This window comes from Miscanthus floridulus, chromosome 10 (genome assembly GCF_019320115.1).
Source record: "Miscanthus floridulus cultivar M001 chromosome 10, ASM1932011v1, whole genome shotgun sequence".
Taxonomy (NCBI): Eukaryota; Viridiplantae; Streptophyta; class Magnoliopsida; order Poales; family Poaceae; genus Miscanthus; species Miscanthus floridulus.
Window position 1 is genome coordinate 45,199,793 of NC_089589.1, and position 24,457 is coordinate 45,224,249.

General features: G+C 45.3%; 2 protein-coding genes across 2 annotated transcripts; both read right to left on the reverse strand.

The window, feature by feature from the left end:
* Window positions 1-1,096: 1,096 nt before the first annotated feature.
* LOC136490141 (uncharacterized) lies at window positions 1,097-3,140 on the reverse strand. The gene is made up of 2 exons (XM_066486623.1): window positions 3,018-3,140; window positions 1,097-2,914 (listed from the first exon to the last, which is right to left on the reverse strand). The coding sequence occupies exon 2, from the start codon at window positions 2,876-2,878 to the stop codon at window positions 1,196-1,198; it is 1,683 nt and encodes a 560-aa protein (XP_066342720.1). The 5' UTR covers window positions 2,879-2,914; window positions 3,018-3,140; the 3' UTR covers window positions 1,097-1,195.
* Window positions 3,141-20,170: 17,030 nt separating this feature from the next.
* LOC136490142 (uncharacterized) lies at window positions 20,171-22,256 on the reverse strand. The gene is made up of 3 exons (XM_066486624.1): window positions 22,118-22,256; window positions 21,197-21,997; window positions 20,171-21,070 (listed from the first exon to the last, which is right to left on the reverse strand). The coding sequence occupies exons 2-3, from the start codon at window positions 21,959-21,961 to the stop codon at window positions 20,321-20,323; spliced, it is 1,515 nt and encodes a 504-aa protein (XP_066342721.1). The 5' UTR covers window positions 21,962-21,997; window positions 22,118-22,256; the 3' UTR covers window positions 20,171-20,320.
* Between the last annotated feature and the right edge of the window lie 2,201 nt (window positions 22,257-24,457).

Below are 24,457 nucleotides of genomic sequence, written 5' to 3' on the forward strand. Positions count from 1 at the left end.
GGCGGCTGCGGTAAACCTTGTGTCTTGGGCCCCAGCCCCCACCGTCCTTTTATGGCGCTGCGCGACGGGGGCCCATCGGCCAGTAGAAAGGCTGAGCGCCCCCGACTTTGTTTCTGATTTTTTGCACTTCTGCCTTTCAGTTTCAGACCTGAAGATTTATCGAACAAACCTGCTGTAGAATCGGTTGTCCTGTATGCAGAGAAAGAAAGAAAAATATTCCATACATTTATGAGCCAGATTGTCCCTGTTCATCAGTTTAAAATCTATGATCGATCTTGTAAAGTGCAAGTGTGGAGACGAAATCAAAACCTGGCGTTGTTGAACACTTGAACTAGCTGTAGTGTCACAGAAAGTCGTACCAGCACTATGGCACTTTTTTTTTAGGGTAAGCACTATGACACTTGACAGTCTAAAACCATGACAGCACACACAAAAGGTTGGGGAATCTAGCCTGCTGAGCCAGGCAGTTGTGAATTGTGATCATACATATAGAGAGGTAGTATATTTGTGAGAGGGACAGCGCAGAAATTTGTCAAGAGTGATAGGGACGCAGGAGGACTTTTGTGTAGAGTGGTAGATGGCAAAATTAAACACTGAGGTCGACATAGAGCGCATATACCAGCTAAGTGATGCAGAGGGCAAAGCAGCAGTGAGGTTGATGTCTGGATCACATCGCTGAGACCACCAGAGTGAGTGAAGATTACTTAGTAGAAGACAGATAGGATTGGCCCGGGTGTCGGCAGCATGTCCCATCGTGTAGAACTTACTATCTCTGCTGCCATTTGGATCGATCAAAGCAACATGTCATAGTCATCCTGTAGAAACTGTATGCTCGATCGGGAAAGAAAAAGAAACATACTCAATGCATATGTGTGTCTCAGATTATCCCTTTTCGTCTGTTTATATTTAAAATCTATAATCCATCTTGTAAACTGTAAGTGTAAAGAGGTTAGAACCTGGTGAAGTTGAACTATTAAGGGTCACAGCAGGTCGTACTGAAAGTTGATACGCAGATACAGAGTTACAGACACAATGAGCAAAACTTTAAACATGCATAGAAAAACATATGGAATAACTATTAGAAAACTAATTTCAGAGAGAGATTACAGGTTATTTATATCGATTTGAATTGTCCATCACCATGAACATCCTCTAGTAGAACATACATTCCCCGGAAGGCACATACTAGGTACCATCAAGTACGTAAGGTAATGAACGTGCTAGAAGACCTGATTTTCCTCGCTGAAGATGTGTGCCAATCTAGCAAAGACAACGATTTGATTGGACAATCATGGACACAGGATGTAGTTCTCGAGGAAAATGGTAGCAGCAATGGCGGCTTTTCGTTTTCAACCCAGTTCACGAATGAGGCCTGCACGTGGGCAGGCGCATGCAGAATCCAAGAGCTCATGAACTCATTGGTCTCACTTATCCATGGGTGCTTGACCTTCTTGGACCGACTTTGTTTCTGATTTTTCGCACCTCTGCCTTTCAGTTTCAGACCTGAAGGTATGGGCGGCCATGAGGTCTTCTCGGCCTGAAGGTATGCGCTTCCATGCTTGGACTTCCACAGCATCTGATACAAGCCAGCTGCCACATTCCTGCCAAGACAATCTTCCGCCTTTGGTACCATGATCTCACCTAGCTGGTCAAAGGAAATGTTTGCATAAAAGCCACGTGACTTTACCTCCCTGTTGATCATCTCTGTCGCTGAACCACCAACTGCAGGCAACATATCTTCAGAAGAGGCATGAGGCCATAAGTGCCCCCCAAGTTTTAGGAATGGAGATTCTCTCGTGGGGCATGTTTCGCCATTGGCCACTGCACTCTGTCTGTTGTCCCCAGCTAACAGTGCGACGTGGCCCAGCAAATGCACTTGGGTAACTGGTTCTAAGTACACATCACATGGTAATGATTCTGATGATGAGCTTTTCCTACTAGCATCATATCTCTGCTCGTAGTGACGATCTTGTTGCTGACGACAAACCAGGGTGGGTTGAAACAATTTCCAACGGATGGTGTGAAGATTGTCCCAGTATTCCTTACGACCAAACACAGAATAAGCCGCGTCTTGCATCCAGCAAAAGTCATGTGTTGGTAGCTGGGTGAGCTTTGTCTTCACAGTCTCGGCTGTTGAGCCCAAGTGAGGTGTAAATAGCTGCAGGCATCTGACTGCAACCCCAACTATGTTGATACTCTCAGAAAGCCGTAAACTGAGGGAAAGAAAGAAATTATTCTCTGGCGCGTTGCCATCTTCAAGTAGGAATATTAGAATACCCTCCATTCCATGCTCGGGTGGACTAAACGGATGTAGAAGGAATGAGAGATGCTGACCCCCGTGAACAGAGCAATATTTTGTTCCCTTGCCAGAGAGAAGTTGCCTTATCATAGGGTCGAAGAACATGTGTTGGTATGGTGTGCCACCGAGCTCCACATATCTTAGGAACTCGTTCGCACCGTCTGCATACCGCTCGAAACGGCGGACGGTAGATCCTGTCAGCTCATCGTCGTCGCCGCGACAGAAGAAGGACAAGACGAACGACCTAGCAGTGTGAGCGAGTAGCTTGGGAAAGGCAAATCTCCTTACCCAATATTGCCTCTCCTCATCTTCTTCCATGCGCTGCTTGCACCTTCGCAGGGTGTGGTCACACTCCTGTGCAGCGCGCTTGAGCTTGCTCTGCCAGCGCAGCAATGGCGCGCTGGTGACGTTCCACTTGTTGGAGGTCTCAAGTGCGGCCTCCAGCTTGATGTGAGCCATCTCCATGCTTTCCATGTGCTCCTTTCCATCTGACCTGTGCCCATACATCTCCTTCATTTTTGATAAGGCTTGGCTAACCGCCTCCTGGGCCACTGCAGAACTGACCACCTGTGCTGCCATTAGTATTGATCAAAGCAACCTGTAGAATCGAGTGTCCTGCATGCTCAATCGGAAAGAAAGCAAAATACTATCAATATATATAGGAGTCAGAATGTGCATTAAGATTCATCAGTTTTGCAAGTGCAGAGGAAATCAAAACCTGGTGAGGTTGAACTAGTTGTAGGGTTGCTAGCTTCTTAATGTAACGATATGTAGTAGTCCTATTTATTTGAGAAAAAAGGTTGCAGGGTTGTGACCAGTACCCACAAGAGTGTGTGAATTTATCCAGCCCAGCCAGTTGTATGACCATACAAAATACATATCAAGAGGTAAATTATTTGAGAACGGCATCGTGGAAATTTGTCAAGACTCAAGAGTCATATGCACACAGGAAGACTTTGAAGACTTTGAGTAGAGGGCAAAGCACTGAGGTCGACATTTGTATCACATTTCGGAGACCGCCAGAATTAATTGATATATAGACACCACATAGGAAAGCGTCAGGCATGGACCAGAATTATTCATCGCGTAGGACCAACCAGTGTCAAAGTCGACGGTGACTAAACGTAGAAATTTTGGGTGCAAAGCTCGGAGCAAAAAGCAGAACCTGAAGCCGACGGCAAGCCCGCAGCTGCATACCAGTGTCATGGGCGACAAGCAGGGCCGAGGCCACAATTTGGGCATAGGGAGGGTCTGTAAGCCGACAACAATCATATTTAACCAAATACATGCACAGAAAGACTATAAATAACAATTAAATAAATATTTGTGTTATGATATATACATAATGAAGGAAGCTAAAAAGTTTAACAAAAAAACATAAATATTACGAAGAAAAGGGGAACAAAATTAATTAATTTGCCTTAGATCTCTAGCCTTCATCCAATTGATCTAATTCTTAGACCAGAAAAAGGATCATAATAATTAATAATAATAGAAACAAAGAAAATCAGAAATATAATAAAAAGAGTAATCCTAAATAATACTTATGCCATTGAAGATTAATTTGGAGTGAGATCAAACAAGTAAAACACTAATTACATTAACTAACTAGGTTATTGGAGGATGTACGCTAGGGACTAACTAGAACGATGGATAGGCAATACTAAAAAGAATAAAAGATTTGGGGAAAAATGTTAGGACACTAATCCGACACTAAATTGTATATATTGCTATGAGAGAATAACTAATCCATCAATTCATACTCTCGCATGGGTTAGAATCTTGTAAGACATAGTCATTATTTTTTTTGAACTGAAACTGTGGGGAGAAAAAACAGATGATTTTATTGAAAACAGAAATAAAACAAAGGGTATTGACAAGGTAGCCAAAAAGGGAAACAATCCCACAAAGACACAAAGAAAAGAAAAAGAAACATAACAGAAGAAAAATATTAGATTTCATTTAATACCGAACTATTAAAAATTATTTATACTAAATTGTGTATTTTCTCATTATTCTATTTCTAATACAATAGACATAATAAATACTTCATAGTATATTGTTTGCAAAACAGAATAGCTTTAACAATGGTGTAGCTATGTAATTTGTATGCAAATTTACATAGGTTATTTTCATAATAAGATAGGTAGTTTAAATGAATATTTGGGGTCACTCAGATTTTTTTTACAATACCAGATGTGGGGATTTGAGTCCGTCTACTGCGTAAGCATGTGTTTTATGCAGTTTCAACACATGATTTCATGATTTTTTTAAAAAAATAGGATGAAGATCCAACGGCCTCCAGCCTTCTTCTACCTCTAGCCTCCGGCCTTCTTCTATCTCCAGACGCACTGCACAACTCGCTCCCGCCGCTGTCGGCCAGCCCGCCCTTGGCCGCGGCTATGTTGGCACAAATCACAAGCAACAACAAATCGCAAATCACAGATCACAACAAACAATTTTTTTTCTATGAATGGACAAGGACAAATCACGGCTGTGTCAGCACAAATCACAAGCAACAAATCACGGTGGCGTGGGCGTGGGCATAGCTGTGGCGCTGGCATGGGAGCAGCGGCGGTGCGGGCACGGCACGGCGAGGCCGCAGCGGCGCGGGCACGGGCGGCACGGGCGCAGCGGCGGCGCTGGCCCGGGAGCAGCGGCGACGCGGGCACGGCGCGACGAGGCCGCAGTGGTGGCGCGGGCACAGATCGGACGAAGGCGCGCGGGAGCTCTAGAAGATCAGACGGCTTCAAAATCGTGTGTTGGATTGATCCAAAACACATGGGTGTGCACCATTCTGTGCAGTCCCTCGAGCCCCGAGCTAAGGGCAAGCTTGGTCCTCACTATGCCGGCCCGTTCCAAGTGTTGGAGCGCATCTGCACCATCGTTTATCGCCTTCCGCTTCCATAGGGCGCCCGTCTGCATGATGTCTTCCACGTGGGTTTGCTGAAACCGCACAAGGGAGATCCTCCGACTGCACCTGCTCCTCTACCGCCTACGCTCGATGGTCACCTTCTTCAAGCTCCTGAGCGTGCCATCCGTGCCCAACTCCGGCGGGGCGTTTGGCATTTTCTTATTCAGTGGCGCGGCATGACCGAGAATGATGCTACCTGGGAGCCGCTCCAAGCATTCCAAGACCTCTACCCGGATTTCTAGCTCGAGGACGAGTTGTTTCTCCAGACGGGGAGAGATGTTATGACCGGCGTCCAGTACACACGCCGGCGTACTGGTGGCTAGAGACCAGCGCAAAGAGGGGCGCCTGGCCAGAGGCCGGCGCATAGAAGGCGCCTAGATTAGATGGGTTATTAGTAGGGATGAAAACGGATCGGATACGGACGGATATCACTGATATTACATTTGTTTTTATATTTCTGTCCGGATTCGGATTCGAATACGGATAGTGTCAACCATGTCGGATAGGATATAATTTAATATCGACATCATAAATACGCGATTTGAGTATTCGGATACGGATACGGTGTCGGATGTTGAATACCCGGACTCGGATATGGACAGATCTGAACCCCTCTAAACGGATTCGGTCTCGAATACGGTCGGAAAATATCCGTACCATTTTCACCCCTAGTTATTAGCCCAGTTACCTTTATTTGCTATTTTCCTCAATTAGGATATTTATTTCTTAAAATAGGATTTATAGAGAGGTTATATATATCTGTTAACACTTATTGGAGAAGGCAAGGAAGGCAACCATTATTTGCCTGGCCTCAAGGGCCAAGGGCTACGTGCGTGACTCCTTGCTGCCTTCACTCATGCACAGCCCCTAGGGCAGCAGCAGCAAGCAACTGCCGCCTCTTCCTCTCGTCGCCATGGCACCATGCCGTCGCCGAGAGATCAAACCTCGCCCTCCCCTCTTCCATCCCTACAACCTCCGCAGCAACTCCGGTAGGACTTTGGGTCCTATCAGCAAACCCATCCAGTTTCATAAAAAAAAAAATGTTTGGGTACCCAAACCATCAGTTGTTGGTTCTCTGGCATAACTCTCGCTCTTATATTCTCCAAAATCCAAAATTAACGAAAACAAATAAACCGGACTGAAAGTTCGGTTAGAACTGAATGTCTACCTGCAAAATAGTTATTACTCCCTCTGTTCTGAATTGTAAACTTTTCTAAATATTTAGACATAATGTATATCTAAGTATCTAGCAAAAACTACGTACCTAGAAAAGGCTCAACAACTTATAATTTGGAATGAGAAGGAAGTACATTTTATAGGTCAACCCTATATAATCTTATGTTTGCAACACAGACAATAGTTGAACTTTATTTACATCAAGGTAGTACAAGCAAGTGGAAATCGTTCAGGGATTGAACGTGCTGGACAACTTGAGCTTCCAAGCCAAATATCTGTGATCTTGCAAAGACGATAGCATGATTGGACAATCACGGGTGCAGCCATTAGTTTTCAATAATAACGGTGGTGCTGATTGCTTTTCATTCTGAATCCAGTAGTCGATGACTGAGCCCTGCAATTGGGCAGGCGCATGCGCAATCCATGAGACAATGAACTCATTGTTACCACTTGTCCATCCCTGAACCGGAACCTTCTTGTCCCTCCGTTGCTTACGACATTTTCCAACTTTGTCTATCCTAGTGGTTGCTCTGCATGAGGTCTTCTCGACCCGAAAGTATGCGCTGCCATGCTTGGATTTCCACAGCATCTGATACAAGGTAGCTGCCACATTCCTGCGAAGGCAATCTACTGCTTTTGGCCTCGTGATCTCACCCAGCTGTTCGAAGGAAATGTTTGGATACATGCCATGTTGTTTGGCTTCATCGTTGATTATCTCTAATCACTACCGGAGACTGTGTAGTTACCGAGTGCCCCGACAATTACCGAGTGTCAAAAGTCGGGGCACTCGGAAAACAGTACTTACCGAGTGCCAACACTCAGAAAACATAAACACCCGGTAGTCGACCGCTTTACCGAGTCAGCACACTCGGTAACTTCAGACACTCGGTAAAACTACAAGTTTACCGAAGGGGCGCACTCGGTAAAAACAGCCACTCGGTATTGAGGTGCCACGTCACCTAAGATAGCAACCGTGCGCCAAACGGCGTCACGACATGACATGTTTACCGAGTGTTATGAGCATACACTCGGCAAACATCACGGTAACAACAACTCCGCCCATCAAGCGCTCATAGCAAATAAAAAAGACCGAAAATGTTTACCAAGTGTCACACTCGGTAGAAGTATTTGCACTCGGTAATAATAAAGTTTTACCAAGTGTAAGTGCACAATACTCGGTAAACACTATCTTTTACCGAGTGTATTGGCGCAACACTCGGTAAAATTCAACCAAATTTCTTGTTTTTCCCTTCATTCTTTTTCCTCTATCCACATATGATATTTAGTACTCCATTCCAAAATATGGTGTTTATTTCGATTTATTTACTATATTTCACAAAATTTTCATTCTTTATGAAAATTAGGTACATATCGTGTAAATTTAATTGTAATAATTAAAATCGAACTCGATAAATCACGAGATTGGAAGAATTAACATTGAAGCATACATCTATGTTATAGAAAAATTTTCATAACGTTTCGGAAGTATTTTTACATTCGTCGCTGCCGAACCGGTACATCTCCCAAAGAGACGCTAAACATTCACAATGACGAGTAGGATTTCTATTAAGAGTGAAATTCAACATTATGATTTGAACTTGGAATTTTTTAGATAGTAAATAGATGACATGAAATAGTTCATGTGAAAGTTTGGTGAATTTTAGGATTAAATTGGCATTTTTTCTTTTTTGTTTTGCATGAAATAATGGATACTTTTACCGAGTGTGACCTCAAACACTCGGTAAAGGTTAGCCACGGCCCACCTGTCTGCCACAGTGGGCTGCCATGCTTCTGTTTACCGAGTGCCGTAGATCTGGGCACTCGGTAAACATGTACCAGGCCCACATGTCATTGGGCTGCGGTGCTTCTGTTTACCGAGTGCCGTAGATCTGGGCACTCGGTAAACATGTACCAGGCCCACATGTCATTGGGCTGCGGTGCTTCTGTTTACCGAGTGCCGTAGATCTGGGCACTCGGTAAACATGTACCAGGCCCACATGTCATTGGGCTGCGGTGCTTCTGTTTACCGAGTGCCGTAGATCTGGGCACTCGGTAAACATGTACCAGGCCCACATGTCATTGGGCTGCGGTGCTTGAGTTTACCGAGTGCCGTACATCTAGGCACTCGGTAAACAGAAGCATTCAACACTTAGCTGTTTCTCCCTCAAATCATGCACAAACACACACACACACCGCACACGCCCGCGCATCCCCGCCGCACCGCCGCCGTCCCCCGTGCCGGCGCCTCCCCGCCTTCGCCGGCGCCTCCCCGCCGTCCCCCGCACTTGCGCCCACGCCTCCCCGCGCCCGCGCGCTCCACGCCGTCGCCGGCGCCTCCCCACCGCTGCGGCCGCCTCCTCCCCTCCACGCCGTCGCCAGCGCCTCCCCGCTATCGCCGGCGCCTCCCCACCGCCGCGGCCGCCTCCTCCCCTCCACCACCGCCGCCACCGGGCGGTCCCCCACAGCCGCCGCCACCGAGGGAGGGCGGTCACCCGCCACCACCGCGGGACTACCGCCGCCGCGGCCGCCTCCTCCCCTCCACCACCGCCGCCACCGGGCGGTCCTCCACCGCCGCCGCCACCGGTAAATGCCCTAAGCCACTGGAACTTCATGCATACACTCTTTCATGAGTTTGGTTGTGATAATACATGAAGTTTCATGTAGCATCATTGTTTGTTCAGCTCAAATATTAAAATGAGTTGATGACTTTCATGTTTAGAGTTGATGACTTTAGTTGTGCAAGATGAGAAAATGACTAGACGTGAGTAAGGATGAGCGTTCTCTATATTGTTAGCCCTATGTTTCTATAAAGATTTAGATTCTTGTGGTATGGCTCGTGGATTGTATATGGATGGTTGTGGTTTGGAAATTTTAGCAAGCACAATTTCTTTATGTTATATGTTATACTTATGTTTTAATTTTACAATATCACGTCTAAGTCAAGATAAGAAAATAAAGTAGTCTCTCATACTGAAATTTCTAACAAAACAATGGCCATATATATTGTTGTTTTCCTTGATTCAAACTTTATGCCTTTTTGCTTTAATTAAAAAGAGTTTTATTTTGGTAGTGAGCTTGTTGAAATTATTGGTAAATGACGAATGTGAGAACAACGTATAGTTAGGATTGCAGTATTTTAGTCATCCTCATGTTGCTGCATATGTATATGTGTTGTGATAATAATTTTCATAAGCATACATGTTTATATATTGGTTGCCTTTCTGTCCAAAATATATGGAAATTATCCAATCTTTTGTTAATTTTTTTCCACATGATCCAGTCCAAGTTTCTCATGCTATCAACAAGTATGTACCTATCTCATCAACATGTATTCCACTTGCTAAATATATCACTCTTGTTGTGCAAAATCTTTGAACAATCTATTCATTAGTAACTAGGGCTTGTCATCGGTGATTTGTTTGTGGTAGTGTCATGCCATGTGACCTATAGTGCTGCGATAGAACCTAGCGCCCCTTTGTGTGCTAGCCACATGGTTGTGCTGCTAGGCGCGCGCTGGTGCTCGGGTATATGGTTGAGACACGCTACAAAACCTGCTGATGCTCTACCTCAATCTTCGATAAATCTTGCTAGTGATGTTTGTGGCTACAAAAAAATTGGTTCCATGTATTCCTCCATCTACAAGTGACATAGCGGCCTTTCAACCTTAGGTAAAATCTCATCATCCAATCTAGCAAACATCTTCTATGTGAATCGACCAAGAACATGAATGTCTCTTTATCATCTCATATGGTTTTTCTCTAGCACTACTACTCTATTGCTCTAAACTGCAATATTGTCTATATGTTAGGATGGATGACCGTCAGTGGATGTACACGAGCTATCAGAAGAGGGGTCAATACACAAATGAATGGATTGAGAAGGCCAATGATTTCATGATGAAGGCATTTGCAAATGGACGGCGACATGCCTGGTGTCCCTATAGGAAGTGTAAGAACAAGGCAATGAAAACATATGAGGAGATGACTAAAGATCTTGTCAACAATGGATTTGTAGAGAACTATACCCGGTGGACCATGCATGGTGAACGCCATCGTGCGAGAGAAGAGGTCGTGAGACAACGGATCGAGGAGTTTGATTCTAAAGCCAGGGTGGCAGAAATGTTAAATGACCATGACATGGCTTTCGATGAAGGAAGTGCAGAGCAGGAGCCAGAGCAAACTGCAAAGGCGTTTTACGCCATGTTGGATGCGGCACAACAACCCCTTCACAGGCACACCAATGTTTCTAAACTGGATGCCATTGCACGTCTAATGGCTATGAAGTCCCAGTTTAGCTGGAGTAGAGAATCCTTCGATCAACTGTTGACAGTAGTTGGCACCCTACTTTCGGATGATCACGTTCTGCCAAAGAACACGTATGAGTCAAATAAAATCCTTCGTGCACTCAAGATGTCGTACGAGCAGATACATGCTTGTCCCAACGGATGCATCTTATTCAGGGGAGAACATGCTGACGATAAGTACTGTCCGAAGTGTAAGGCATCTAGGTACATTGAGTTAGAATCTGGTGATGGTCGGAAGACGCAAACAAAAGTCGGCGCAAAGATCCTAAGGTACCTTCCTTTCATACCGAGGATCCAACGGCTTTTCATGAGCGAGGAATCCGCAAAACAGATGACGTGGCACAAAACTGGACGCTGATACACTGACAAGATGATACATCCGTCCGATGGTGAATCATGGAAAAGCTTCGATCGGAAGCATACCGACAAAGCTGACGAGGCTCGTAATGTACGCATTGCACTGGCAACTGATGGGTTCAATCCTTATGGAATGGGTTCTTCACCATACACATGTTGGCCCGTATTCGTCATCCCTCTCAACCTCCCACCTAGCGTCGCCTTTCAACGACAAAATATTTTCTTGTCACTTATAATTCCAGGACACCCGGGGGCTAATATGAGTGTGTACATGGAGCCTTTGATAGACGATTTGGTCCGTGCATGGGACAAAGGGGTAGTGACATACGACCGATTCACAAAGACAAACTTCAGAATGCATATTTGGTACCATTATTCCATGCATGACTTCCTGGCTTATGGGTTATTTTGTGGCTGGTGTGTTCACACGAAGATGCCATGCCCGATATGCAAGTCAGCTGTGGAGTTCTTTCGATTGGAGAAGGGGGCAAGTTTTCTTCGTTTGACAAACATCAACAATTCCTCCCTCTTGACCACCCATTCAGGAGAGACAAGAAGAACTTTCGAAAAGGTGTCACAGTGGAAGACTCTGCACCGGAAATGATGACAGGTGCCCAGGTTCTTGAGATGTTAGATGGTCTTATGGTCGACAATGAAAAGGGGGGCTTCATGGGATACGGAAAAGAGCATGCTTGGACACACAAGTCGTGCTTGTGGAAGCTTCCTTACTTTAAGGACCTCCTTCTTCCACATAACATTGATGTAATGCACACTGAAAAGAATTTCGCCGAGGCGGTCCTTCACACAATCATGGACTGGGAAAAGTCAAAGGACAATGTCAAGGCTAGATTGGATCAAGCAACGCTGTGTGATAGACCAAAGCTAAACATGTTGCCTCCCTTATGCAGGAAGTCATGGAAGAAGCCTAAGGCCGACTTCGTCCTAACGAGGGCCCAAAAGAAAGAAGTTCTTCAATGGTTCCAATCGTTGATGTTCCCTGACGGGTATGCAGCGAATTGGAGGAGGGGTGTGAACTTAAGTACCATGCGAATCACAGGGCTCAAGAGTCATGATTACCACAGATGGATTGAGCGCCTTCTTCCGGTGATGGTTCGTGGCTATTTCCCTGATCACATCTGGCGAGTGATGGCAGAGTTGAGCATGTTCTTCCGCAAGCTATGTGCTAAGGAGATATCTCGGACCGAGATTGAAGAAATGGAAAGAATGGCCCCGGTGTTGCTCTGCAAGTTGGAGAAGATCTTTCCCCCCGGCTTCTTCAATCCGATGCAACATTTGCTCTTGCACCTACCATATGAGGCAAAAATGGGGGGCCCTGTGCATGCCCGTTGGTGCTATCCAATTGAGCGATGCCTAAAGGTTCTTAGAACAAAATGCAAAAATAAATGCAAAATTGAAGCTTCCTGTGCAGAGGCATCCATTGTGGAGGAGGTGTCATACTTCACAACAAGATACTATGCCGACAACCTTCCTAACGTGCATAATCCACCCCCTCGTTACAATGCTGCCGACAATCAGTCGACCCTCAGCCTTTTCCGAGGGCAACTCGGAAGTGCAAGTGAACCTACCTTGAAGATGTTGAGCCTAGAAGAGTGGCGCTCTATCCAGCTGTATGTGTTGCGGAACCTTGAAGAGGTTGGCCCGTACATTGCGTAAGTTTTACATAAACTTGTTTCTTTTCTTGTCAATATTTCGCATGCACCCATCCAACCCTCTTGTTAATGGCCGTTACAGCAAATTTGTTCTCCTCTACCATCGTCCATCACGGAGGGAACCCACCGAAGCGGAAGTTGAAACCCTTCTAAGACATGGCGCGGGAGAACAAAATCCCACTTTTATTTGTTGGTTCAAGGAGGAGGTACTGTTCAATTTCATTTGTTGTTTGTACTTAACTCTCAACTCGACAAATATATAACGAATCATCCTACTTGAACTAGCAGGCCAAAACTGACGTGTCTATGAGTGCCGAGTTGAGGCAAGTTGCCAATGGATTCTCTATGTACGATGTCAATGGATATCGCTTTCACACAACTCGGCACGAGCAGAGTCGGGCGAATCGAAGAACCACAAATACCGGTGTTTTCACGCCAGGCACAGATGGGTTGGACTACTATGGAATAATTGAAGAAATATACAAACTCAAGTTTCCTGGTTGTGTACCTCTTCGTCCTGTCATATTCAAATGCCATTGGTTTGATCCCAAAGAAGTGATAAAGACCCCTGAGCTTGGGTTAGTCGAAGTTCTAAAGTCATCCGTCTTGCTAGGAGACGATGTGTACATTGTGGCCCAATAGGCCATGCAAGTTTATTATCACTCATACCCGTGCCAAACCAAAGACCGTCTTAAGGCGTATGATGTTGTGTACAAGGTATCGCCACATGGTAAAGTACCCATCCCAAACGATGATGATTATAACATCGATGCAAACACATATGACGGAGAGTTCTTTCAAGAAGAAGGATTAGAAGGGAGTTTTGAGATTGTCTTAGATGTAGATCTCGCAATGGAAGTAGACAATGATACGATCATTGTTGACGGGGATGATGGAGAGGAGGTTCACAACGCGAAGGACTTGTTATTACTTGAGCAACACCATTCAGGCAGTGTCGCTAGTGATGAGACTTTGAGAGACGATCATAATTACGTCGACAATAGCGATGATGAGATTTTTGGCCCACCTATCGATGATCTTGATGATTATTTCTAGTACATGTAAGATCTGTAGTACTTATGGCAATTTTATACATGTATGATACATTTACTTATTTTGCATCTCTTTTATACATGTATGATACATTTACTTATTTTGCATCTCTTTTATACATGTATGATACATTTACTTTTGTATATGCGTACTGATAGTTTATTCCTTTTGTTGCAGGTGATTGATGGTGGGCGGTGGAATCAGGAAGAATAGGTCGGTTATGACCTTACTGGCTGGTGGCAAGGGGTCCAGCCAGGGTGGAGGAGGAGGGCATGCACAGACTGAGGGTGGAGGGCGTGCCCAAGGAGGAGGAGGAGGACGACGACGAGGGCGTGCCCAGGGAGGTGGAGCCCAAGGTGGAGGTGGAGCCCAGGGTGGAGGAGGAGCCCAGGGTGGAGGAGGACGGCGACGACGAGGGTGTCGAGAGCCGACACCTCCTCCACAGGACGATGACGATGAGTTCGTAGCGGCCACGGAGGAGGATGAGGAGGAGGAGGAGACCAGGGAGGAGATAGCGGAGGCGGTGGAGGAGGCACGGAGGGAGGATGAGGCCGAGTGGGCTGAGCACGAGGAGGATGCCAACTTGCTGGCAGAGGAAAATGGGGTGCCTACGGTTTGGCTGCGAGGGTCGTCGCGCCTCCCAGACTTACCCATACAGAGACGGCTAGTGATTCGACCCTCCGGAACTAAGTAAGTAATTTTTGCATGTTAACACTACTTCACAGGTTTTTAAGTTATAACAGAAACTAATATTCAATCTCAATAACTTTGTGCAGGGATTGGGAAATGGTGATCCCAGGGAGTCACTCTCGCCGAGTAAACGGGATCCTGGGTCTTCTGTGCAGGGCAAACTACCCCGGGATGGTGAGGATCGATGGTGTTGTGCAGCCCGCCATGAAGTGGTCCCACTGGCATGCCGCCAGCGATCAGACTGATCGAGCTGGCAGGTGTTATAACAGCAAGGCCGACCGGGTGATGAAAGAGCTGTGGGTACGTGTTCATCGCACTATGCTGATAATAACATCACATTAATTGTATATTACTGACTGTATTTGCTTGTAGGATTACTACACCTTGGCGGAGGGAGTACGTAGGGAGGACGCGGATGACGTGGTGAACAGAGTCTGTGTTCACCGAGTGCAGGACCTCTTCTACGAGACAAAGCTCCTGTGCAGAAGAATTTACCATGCCCGCAGAGGACACAGAGTCACTAGAGCGTAGGCAGTGCACCTGCCCCTGACTAAGAAGCAATACTTGACGGTAAACATGAGATTACATCATCTGCGATTAATTGCACTGAAATTGATTTATGATTTGTCATGTGCTCGTGTACGTGCAGGTGCCTCCTGCTTGGTGTGCGGGGATGGACAACTGCTGGGAGGCCATTGTGGACAAGTGGTTGAGTGAGGAGTACGAGCAATATCACGCCGTACGCTCACGTTGCCGTGCGATGATGCAGGGTTCCTCGCACAAACAAGGCCCCACTACCCTCAAGGAATATGCAGCCAGATATGTACGCGGATTTCATTTCGTTGTTGCTATGCTAACTTCTGAATGCATAATATCTTATTGTTGTGCTTCTTCCTGCAGACGCGGTTCCACCCCGGCCAGGAGTGCGCCTCGTTCAAAGCATATGCCTTGGCACACAAGGGCAAGGCAAAGGACCCCGACCTCGTCTACAACCCGGAGGACCCGCCCGAGGCATACAGCAACCCGAGCGTGCACAGGCGCCTCAGCGAGTACATGGCGATGGCGAGAGAGATCCATGGGTTAGAATTTGATCCGAGCACCGCTGACCTCGAGGGTGACATCGTCATGAGGTTGGGACCAGGTAAGCCACACGGGCGGTACTATATGGGCAACAGCACCATAGACACGGCCAACACTCAGACACTCGCCCAGATTAGAGCCCAAAGCACGAGTTCGAGTTCGGCCATACGCCCACGCTCACAGCCCCAGGTGGTAGCACTCCAGGTTAGTTCTGTTGCATTCGTTGTCCATTCATTTTCTACTCGTTCTTTATTTGCATTCTAACTATGTGATAAATAATTGTAGGCCCAGATTGAAGCCCTACAGGAGTCACAGCAGGCCTCACAGAGCCAGCTTCAGGCCCTCGAGCTGTCGCACCAGGCCGAGTTGGCACAGGAGAGGGCGCGAGTGCAGGCCCAGCTTGAGGCCTTCCAGCAGGCGCACAAGGACTGGTACGAGTACATGGCCCGTTTTTCTCAGAGCATGGGCCAGCCTCCACCGCCTCCGCCACCGCCGATGATACCGTTGGTGCCTCCACCTCCGCGCGACGGCACTCCTGTGAGTCACTTAGATGCACTCTTCACTTTCGTGTCATATAGAGCTACCTTCGACTTATACCTTAGTTTGACCTACCATAGCTTAGACCTTAGAATTTGCTTTGATCCAGATAACTCACATGTGCAATCTCATTCTAGGGACCTTCTACAGCTGGATCGAACAACGATATGCAGGGTGATCAAGACCTGGACTTGACTCCGTTTCTCCACAGGCCTCCGACCATGTGACAGGCCATCCGACCTTGTTTGATAGGTTTGTATGTTGAACTGTGGACTTGGTTGAACTTTGTGGACTTTGGACATATGTTGATGGTGTTTGTGGACTTTGCATGGTGCTTGTCGACATATGTTGGTTATTGTGAGTGGATGTGATATTTGTGGACATATATGTGATATATATTGCCTATCTGTCATGTTATTATAATTTCCTGTTATTTTGTTGCTTATTGTGACTGGATATGCATTGAAACAAACAAAAAAAATTCTGTGGACATATTTTACCGAGTGTAGCACTCGGTAAAACAGAGATTCTGTCAGTTTTACCGAGTGTAGCACTCGGTAAAACAGCGAACAGAACCAAATTGGTTCTGATTCTGTGAATTTTGCCGAGTGTGCCATTTTTTACCGAGTGCCGCGTCCCCACTCGGAAATATTTGACTACTTTTTACCGAGTGGGAACACTCGGTAAACATTATTCCTGAAGTTTATTTGCGGAATTGTTTTAATCACGAAAATGGTTTTTCTTTTACCGAGTGTTAGGAGCTACACTCGGTAAACATTATTCAAAAAATTTATTTGCGGAATTGTTTTAATCACGAAATGCTAATTTATTTACTGAGTGCTGCTAGTGACACTCGGTAAACGTCGCCGTTAACGGTCAGTTTGGAGGCTGACGACCGTCAAGTCATAATTGTTTACCGAGTGTCGTTGTAGCACTCGGTAACGCTCTGCTCCGAGTGCGCCGATATTAGACACTCGGTAAAATAACTTCACCGAGTCGTTGTTTGCCGAGTCCACTTTACCGAGTGTGGCACTCGGTAAAGAATTTGCCGAGTGTGTAGCACTATTTGCCGAGTGTTACTCACACTCGGTAAATACACAGTATCCCGTAGTGAATGCTGACCCACCGACAGCAGGTGGCAAATCTTCAGAAGAGGCATGAGGCCAGAAGTGTGCTCCAAGTTTCAGATATGGAAAGTCTCTCGTGTGGCTTTTTTGGTTTTCACCATCGACAATTGTCCTCTGCCTGTTGTTGCCAGCTGACAGTGCGACCTGTCCTACCAGAAACACTTGGATAATAGGTTCCAAGTATATATCACTTGGTAATGATTCTGAAGAGGGGCTCTGAACGTGAGGATGGTCTTGTTGTTGGCAACAAAATAGGTTTGGTCGAAACCATTTGGAACACATGGTGTGAAGATTGTTCCGTTGTTCATCATAGCCATAAACGACTGTATAACCATCGAACACCCAGCACAAGTCTTGCATTGGTACCTGGGTTAGCTTTGTCTTCACAATCTCGGCCGTTGAGTTCAAGTACGGTATGAAACGCTGCAAGCATCTGATTGCAACCCCAACTACGTCAGTACTCTCAGAGAGCCGTAAGCTGAGGGCAAGAATGAAATTATTCTCCGGGGCATTGCCATCTTCAAGTATGAATATTAGGCTACCCTCCATCCCATTGTTGGGTGGACTAAAGGGCTGCAGAATAAGTGAGAGATGTTGGCCCCCATGAACAAAGCAATACTTTGCTCCTTTGCCAGCGAGAAGATGGCGTATAAGAGGCACGGAGAATATGTATGTGCATGGTGTGCCACCAAGCTCGATGTACCTCAAGAACTCGCTCGCACCATCAGCAAACCGCTTAAATCGCCGGACGGCGGTGGATCCTCTTAGCTCTTCATCGTTACCGCTGCTAAACATTGACGAAACAAATGACATGGCAGTATGAGCAACCCTTTTAGGAAAGGAGCTCTGTAGCCCTTGTTTCACTTCTTCCTCTTCTTGCAATCGCTGCCTGCACCGACGCAAAGTGCGGTCGCACTCCTGTGTGGCACGCTTAAGCTTGCTCTGCCAGCGCAGCAGTGGCGCGCTGCTGATGTTCCACTTGTGGGATGTCTCAAGGGCGGCTTCTAGCTTGATGTGCGCCATCTCCATCCTCTCTATGTGCTCCTTTGCATCTGACTTCTCCGCATAACTCTATTCTTGATAAGACTTCGTTAACAGCCTCCTGGGCCAGTGCAGAACTGACCATCTCTGCTGCCATTAAGATTGATCAGAGCAACCTGTAGAATCGGTTGTCCTGCATGCACAAAAAGAAAGCAAAATATTGCATACATATATGAGTCAGATTGTCCCTGTTCATCAGTCTAAAATCTACGATTGATCCTGTAAACTGCAAGTACGGAGAGGAAATCAAAACCTGGCCGGTTTGGTTGAACACTTGCACTAGCTGTAGGGTCTCAGAAAGTCGACACCACAGGAACTCAGACACGAGTTGGGGAATCTATCCTGTCCAAACCGGCCGGTTGTGACCATACATATTGAGAGGTACTTCATTCGTGAGAGGGACATTGTGGAAAAATTATCAAGAGTGACACGCACGCAGGAGGACTTTGAATAGAGGGAAAAGACAATTATGTGATGTAGAGGGCAAAGTAGCAGTGAGGTTGATGTATGGGTCACATCGTGAAGACCGCAAGAGTGACTGAAGATGGTTGATGTACAGTACAGAACAAATCGCGGAGAACGCCAGAGTGGACTGATATACATAGACACGCCCATGGACGCGTCGGGTGTGGGCAGCATCTCCCATTGTGCGCTAGAATCCAATACACATGACCAAGCAATCTTGTCGACGGTGGACTAATAAACGTAGAATATAAGTATGTACATGTATGGTGTTGTTACCCAAAAAATATACTTCGGCTATGATATTGGCAATATCACTATTACATGAGTCATATAACGCCTGTGCTATAGTTGCCACTACTACAGAAAATGTCTTCAGAGACCGCTACGATGCCCCTATAGAGGTGGTTGGCCCAGCCGCCTATGCTCTTTTGTTTCTATAAATGAACGATTTGTAGAGGTGGTTGTCGAGCCGCCTTTAAAAATCGATTTGTATAGGCGCCTGCACTTCAAGCCATGTGTACAAATCGTTGTGCAGAAATCGCAAGTTTAGGCCAAGAAATAACATTTTTTTTTCAATCTCGGGAGACCTGACAGCCACACACACTGCGCGCCGTCGCAAGTCACGCAACTATTCGTGCGAAAAACGTGCACGACCGCACGCCTCTCGCGTTTGTCCCCTAACCACTCCATCTATAACACACTTATATCTATTTGGGATATTTGTCCTCCTCGTTTTATCTTCATCCTAAACGAATTCAAATAAAAAAGTTGGCAACTACGAAGTTTTATAACTTTTCGAGACTACAACTTTAGTTTTAGGCTTTTTCTCCATCCGAGGTCATTTGAAATATTTGAATTTCAAATGTAGATTTTCCATGCATAGATGGTCTCAAACAAAAAAGTTGTCAACTTCAAAGTAGCATCACTTTTCGAGATATACAACTTTTGTATTGGTCATTTCTCCATCTGAGGTTGTTTGAAAAATTCAAATTTCAAATGTGAGAAATTTAAACGTAGATTTTCCATGCATAGATGAGTTCAAATGAAAACGCCGTCGACTACAAAGTTTTATAGTTTTTCGGGATCTACAACTTTGGTTTTCATCGTTTCTCCATCCAAGGACATTTCAAAATTTTGAATTTCAAATATGAGAAATCCAAACGTTATTTTCCATGCATAGATGATTTCAAAAAAAAATTGTCAACTATAAAGTTGCATAACTTTTATTTTTGTTGTTTCTCCATCTGAGGTAGTTTGAAAAAAAAACAAAATTTATTATGCAGCTCCTATTTTTAGAGGTGGCTGAAATCGATTTCTAAAGACGGCGGCTGAAAATAGAGCCACCTCTATAAATCGATTTCTAGAGGCGGCTTGCACCACCACCACTTCATGATCGAGAATGACCGAAGCAAAAAGAATTCACCAACATTGACAAGCAGTCATTACTGTGACAACGACAAATCTGAACATTGCCATTTCATTATCTCTACAAATAGCTAGTACATTTTTCAAGAAACCCCTATGTAGTCTTATATTAGCGAAACACACCAACGGCTCAACTATATTTTGTTCATCAAGGTAGTTGAAGCACAAGGAAGAGAAAGTCCTTCAGCCACTGAACGTCCTGTGTGACTTGATTGTCCTTACCAAAGATCTGTGATCTTGTAGCGACAGCAACATGATTGGACAGTCACGGAAGCAGGAATTTGTTTTCAATAACACCGGTAGTGGCAATCGTCTTTCTTTTTGAATCCAGTCCACCACTGAGTCCTTCAACTGGGTAGACGCATGTCTAATCCACGAGCATATGAACTCATTGTTCACACTTGCCCATCCCTGGACCTTCTTGCCTGGCCATCGGTTAGGTTGTTTTCTTTGTCGGACTTTTTGAGTGGTTCCTCTCCATGAGGTCTTCTCAACCTGAATGTATGAGCCGCCATGCTTGGACTTCCATAGAATCTGATATGAGGTAGCTGCCACATCCCTGCGAAGGCAATCTACTGCCTTTGGTATCATAATGTCGGTCAACTGTTCAAATGAAATTTTTGCATACATGTCACGTTGCGCAGCCACCCCATTGATGATTTCTGTTGCCGAACTGTCGATTCCAGGTGACAAATCTTCAAATGAGGCATGGGGCCAGAAACGCGCTCCAAGTTTTAGATATGGGCAGTCCCCTATGGGGTTTGTTTCGCTTTCTCCATCGACGACTGCCCTCTGCCTGTTGTTCCCAACAGACAGTGTGACATGGCCCAGCAAATACACTTGGATAACTGGTTCCAAGCGTATATCACATGGCAATGATTTTGATGATGAGCTTGTAGCATTGTAGCGCTGGGTGTAGTCATGATCTTGTTGCTGGCAACAAAGTGGGTTCGGTCAAAACCATTTAGAATAGATGGTGTGAAGATTGCTCAGGTGTTCATCACCGCATCCTAAACCAGAATAAGCATCAGACACCCAGCACAAGTCTTGTGTTGGTACCTGTGTGAGCTTTGTCTTCACAGTCTCGGCTGTTGAGCTTAAGTAAGGTGTGAACAGGTGCAGGCATCTAATTGCAACCCCAACTACATCTGTGCTCTCAGAGAGCCGTAAGCTGAGGGCAAGAAGGAAATTATTCTCTGAAGCATTTGTGTCTTCAAGTAATAATGTTAGGCAACCCTCCATCCCATGCTCTGGTGGGCTAAACGGCTGTAAAACAAATGAAAGATGTTGACCCCTGCTAACAAAGCAATGCTTTGTTCCTTTGCCGGCGAGAAGATGGCGTATAAGAGGGTCGAAAAACATGTATCTGCGTGGTGTGCCACCAAGCTCCACGTACCCCAAGAATTCAAACCTCTCAAATCGCAGGACGGCGGTGGATCTTGTAAGCTTGTCATCATCACTGCGACTGAAGATTGACGGAACCAATGACCTGGCAGTATGAGCAACCCTCTTCGGAAAGGAGGAGCTCTGTACAGCTTGTTGCACTTCTTCCTCTTCTTGGAATCGCTGCCTGCACCGGCGCAGAGTGTGGTCGCACTCCTGTGAGGCACGCTTGAGCTTGCTCTGCCAGCGCAGCAGTGGCGCGCTGCTGATGTTCCACTTGTGGGATGTCTCAAGGGCGGCTTCTAGCTTGATGTGCGCCATCTCCATCCTCTCTATGTGCTCCTTTGCATCTGACTTCTCCGCATAACCCTCCTTGATTCTTGATAAGACTTCGTTAACAGCCTCCTGGGCCAGTGCAGAACTGACCATCTCCGCTGCCATTAAGATTGATCAGAGGAACCTGTAGAATCGGTTGTCCTGCATGCACAAAAAGAAAGCAAAATATTGCATACATATATGAGTCAGATTGTCCCTGTTCATCAGTCTAAAATCTACGATTGATCCTGTAAACTGCAAGTGCGGAGAGGAAATCAAAACCTGGCGTGGTTGAACACTTGCACTAGCTGTAGGGTCTCAGAAAGTCGACACCACAGCAACTCAGACACAAGAGTTGGGAATCTATCCTGCCCAAACCGGCCAGTTGTGACCATACATATTGAGAGGTACTTCATTCGTGAGAGGGACACTGTGGAAAAATTATCAAGAGTGATACGCACGCAGGAGGACTTTGAATAGAGGGAAAAGACAATTATGTGATGTATGGGTCACTGGTAGAGAACCGAGCTTTACTCCCGGTGGGGAACCCCCTCTAGTCCCAGTTCCCCACCCGGGAGCAAGCATCCGGGACTAAAGGGGGTCCTTTAGTCCCGGGTCAGAAACCGGGACTAAAGAAGGACCTTTAGTCCCAGTGGGTAACATCAACCGGGACTAAAGGTGCCTCCTGACATGCCACGATGGCCGGCACCTTTAGTCCCGGTTGGTAATACGAACCGGGACTAAAGGTTTTTTTCTTTTTTCTTTTCTTTTCATTTTTTTTGTTTTCTTTTCAAAATAGGTTTTCGAAGTCGTATATATATTTACATGCATGCATGCATATGTGTATTTTACATTATATTATTTCATGTGCATATATTACAAAAGATTGCATTACAGTTGTTGTGACATAACAAGTTTCCTCTCATCCTCTAGCTTGGCTTCAATGGCAGTGTTGGGTCGAAGTAGAACTCGCCCTTGGAATCGATGACCTGCTCATTAAAAAATCCGGCTATAGACTCTTGAATTGCTTTGATTTGGTCTTGCCATATGACCTTTTCCTCCAACCATCGAGTCTACAGGTTTGAATTAAAGGAAAATAAATTAATATATGTACATATATATATATATATAAAGACATAGTAACACAATCAATAATAATAATTAAATGAATATATAGTGTATTTTTAACGTACTTTGAGTCTCTCTGTAGGAGTTCTTTGGGACAGCACCTTGATAAACTTGCAAACATAGTAACCACAGTAGTTGTTCCCCTGTTCCTACCTCAGACACCACTTTACGAGAAAAAGATTTGTCATCCAATCTGGTGATCCGGTGAAAGCTATATGTTTAATTAATAAAGATGATGCGATTCAGGGGACTTACTTTCAAAGGGATTATATTCAGTGGCGCTTTGCATTTTTCCATGTGTTGCTTCTCAATAAAGGTTTCCCAAACACTGCCCAATAAAAAATTTGCCACGTCATCAGATATAGTTAATCATCATGTTTGTGTGTATATATAGTTGCTAGAGATCCCAAAATTACCTCTGGATAATATCTATCATATCTTGGTAGTCTTGTTGTGGTTTTCTCATCGAGTCATAGATTATCAAGTGACTTTTCACCAGATCGATGTCCATCAATATCCAGTGATTGCTGCATGTGTTTATAGGATATAACGCATAACACTCATTAATTAACTAGAATCAACATATGAGCCATTAAGGATGATCGACATGATTAACACTCACTTGAAGTTATAGGGAAAGAGTATATCCTTCTTGTGGCGTTGGTTCACTAAGAAGTTCATGAGGTTACTCTCTGACTCATTCTTCCAATTAGTCTTTGGAGTAATTGGGTCTTTGAATACTATATGGGGATCAACAAAACCAATTTTATTGCAGCCTTCCTTTCTGAGCTCTGTCATTGTAAATCTGCATATATATAGTACTTGTTAGGATAATTTATATGCATATACACACATATGATGAGTTTAATAATAGATCGAAAGAATTATTACTTACAGGCAATAGCAACTAATGATAACTTTGTCCAGAGAGGTCAGGTGGCATAGTTGATGAAATTCTGCAAAGTCAACATACATAACATCATCGCCACGGAACCAATGTTCGTCTCTAATTCTGACACCAACGCAGAAGTCTCCACTGGTAGACGCCTGCATGTACCACTTGTTTAGCAGGTACATTCGCGTCCCCAGATCAGATAAGGCTTGAGGGTTGTATAGACTCTGGCCTAGTACAAATTTTTTCTTCCAAATATCAACCTCCGCCGCACTCTCAATGTTTCCATCACCAAACATCTGGTAAAGGTCGAGACCAGTCTCATCAAGAAATTCACCAAGGTGATCCAAATTGACATCCGGAGGTATGTTTGCCTGATGCATTAATCCTAAATTCGAACCATATTCATTACCAACAACTAGCGGGGGGATTGATTGGTGCGCTTGTTGTCCGAGTTGGGCAACTCCTTTCCCTGCCCACTTCTTTTTCTATGCCGCCTCAATTGACTTGGTGAGAGTGCGGTCATAGTCCGATAACATTAATTTGGATGGCTTACGAGATTCCCGCTGTTGTTGCTGGTAAGAAGTCACCTTTTTCTTAGA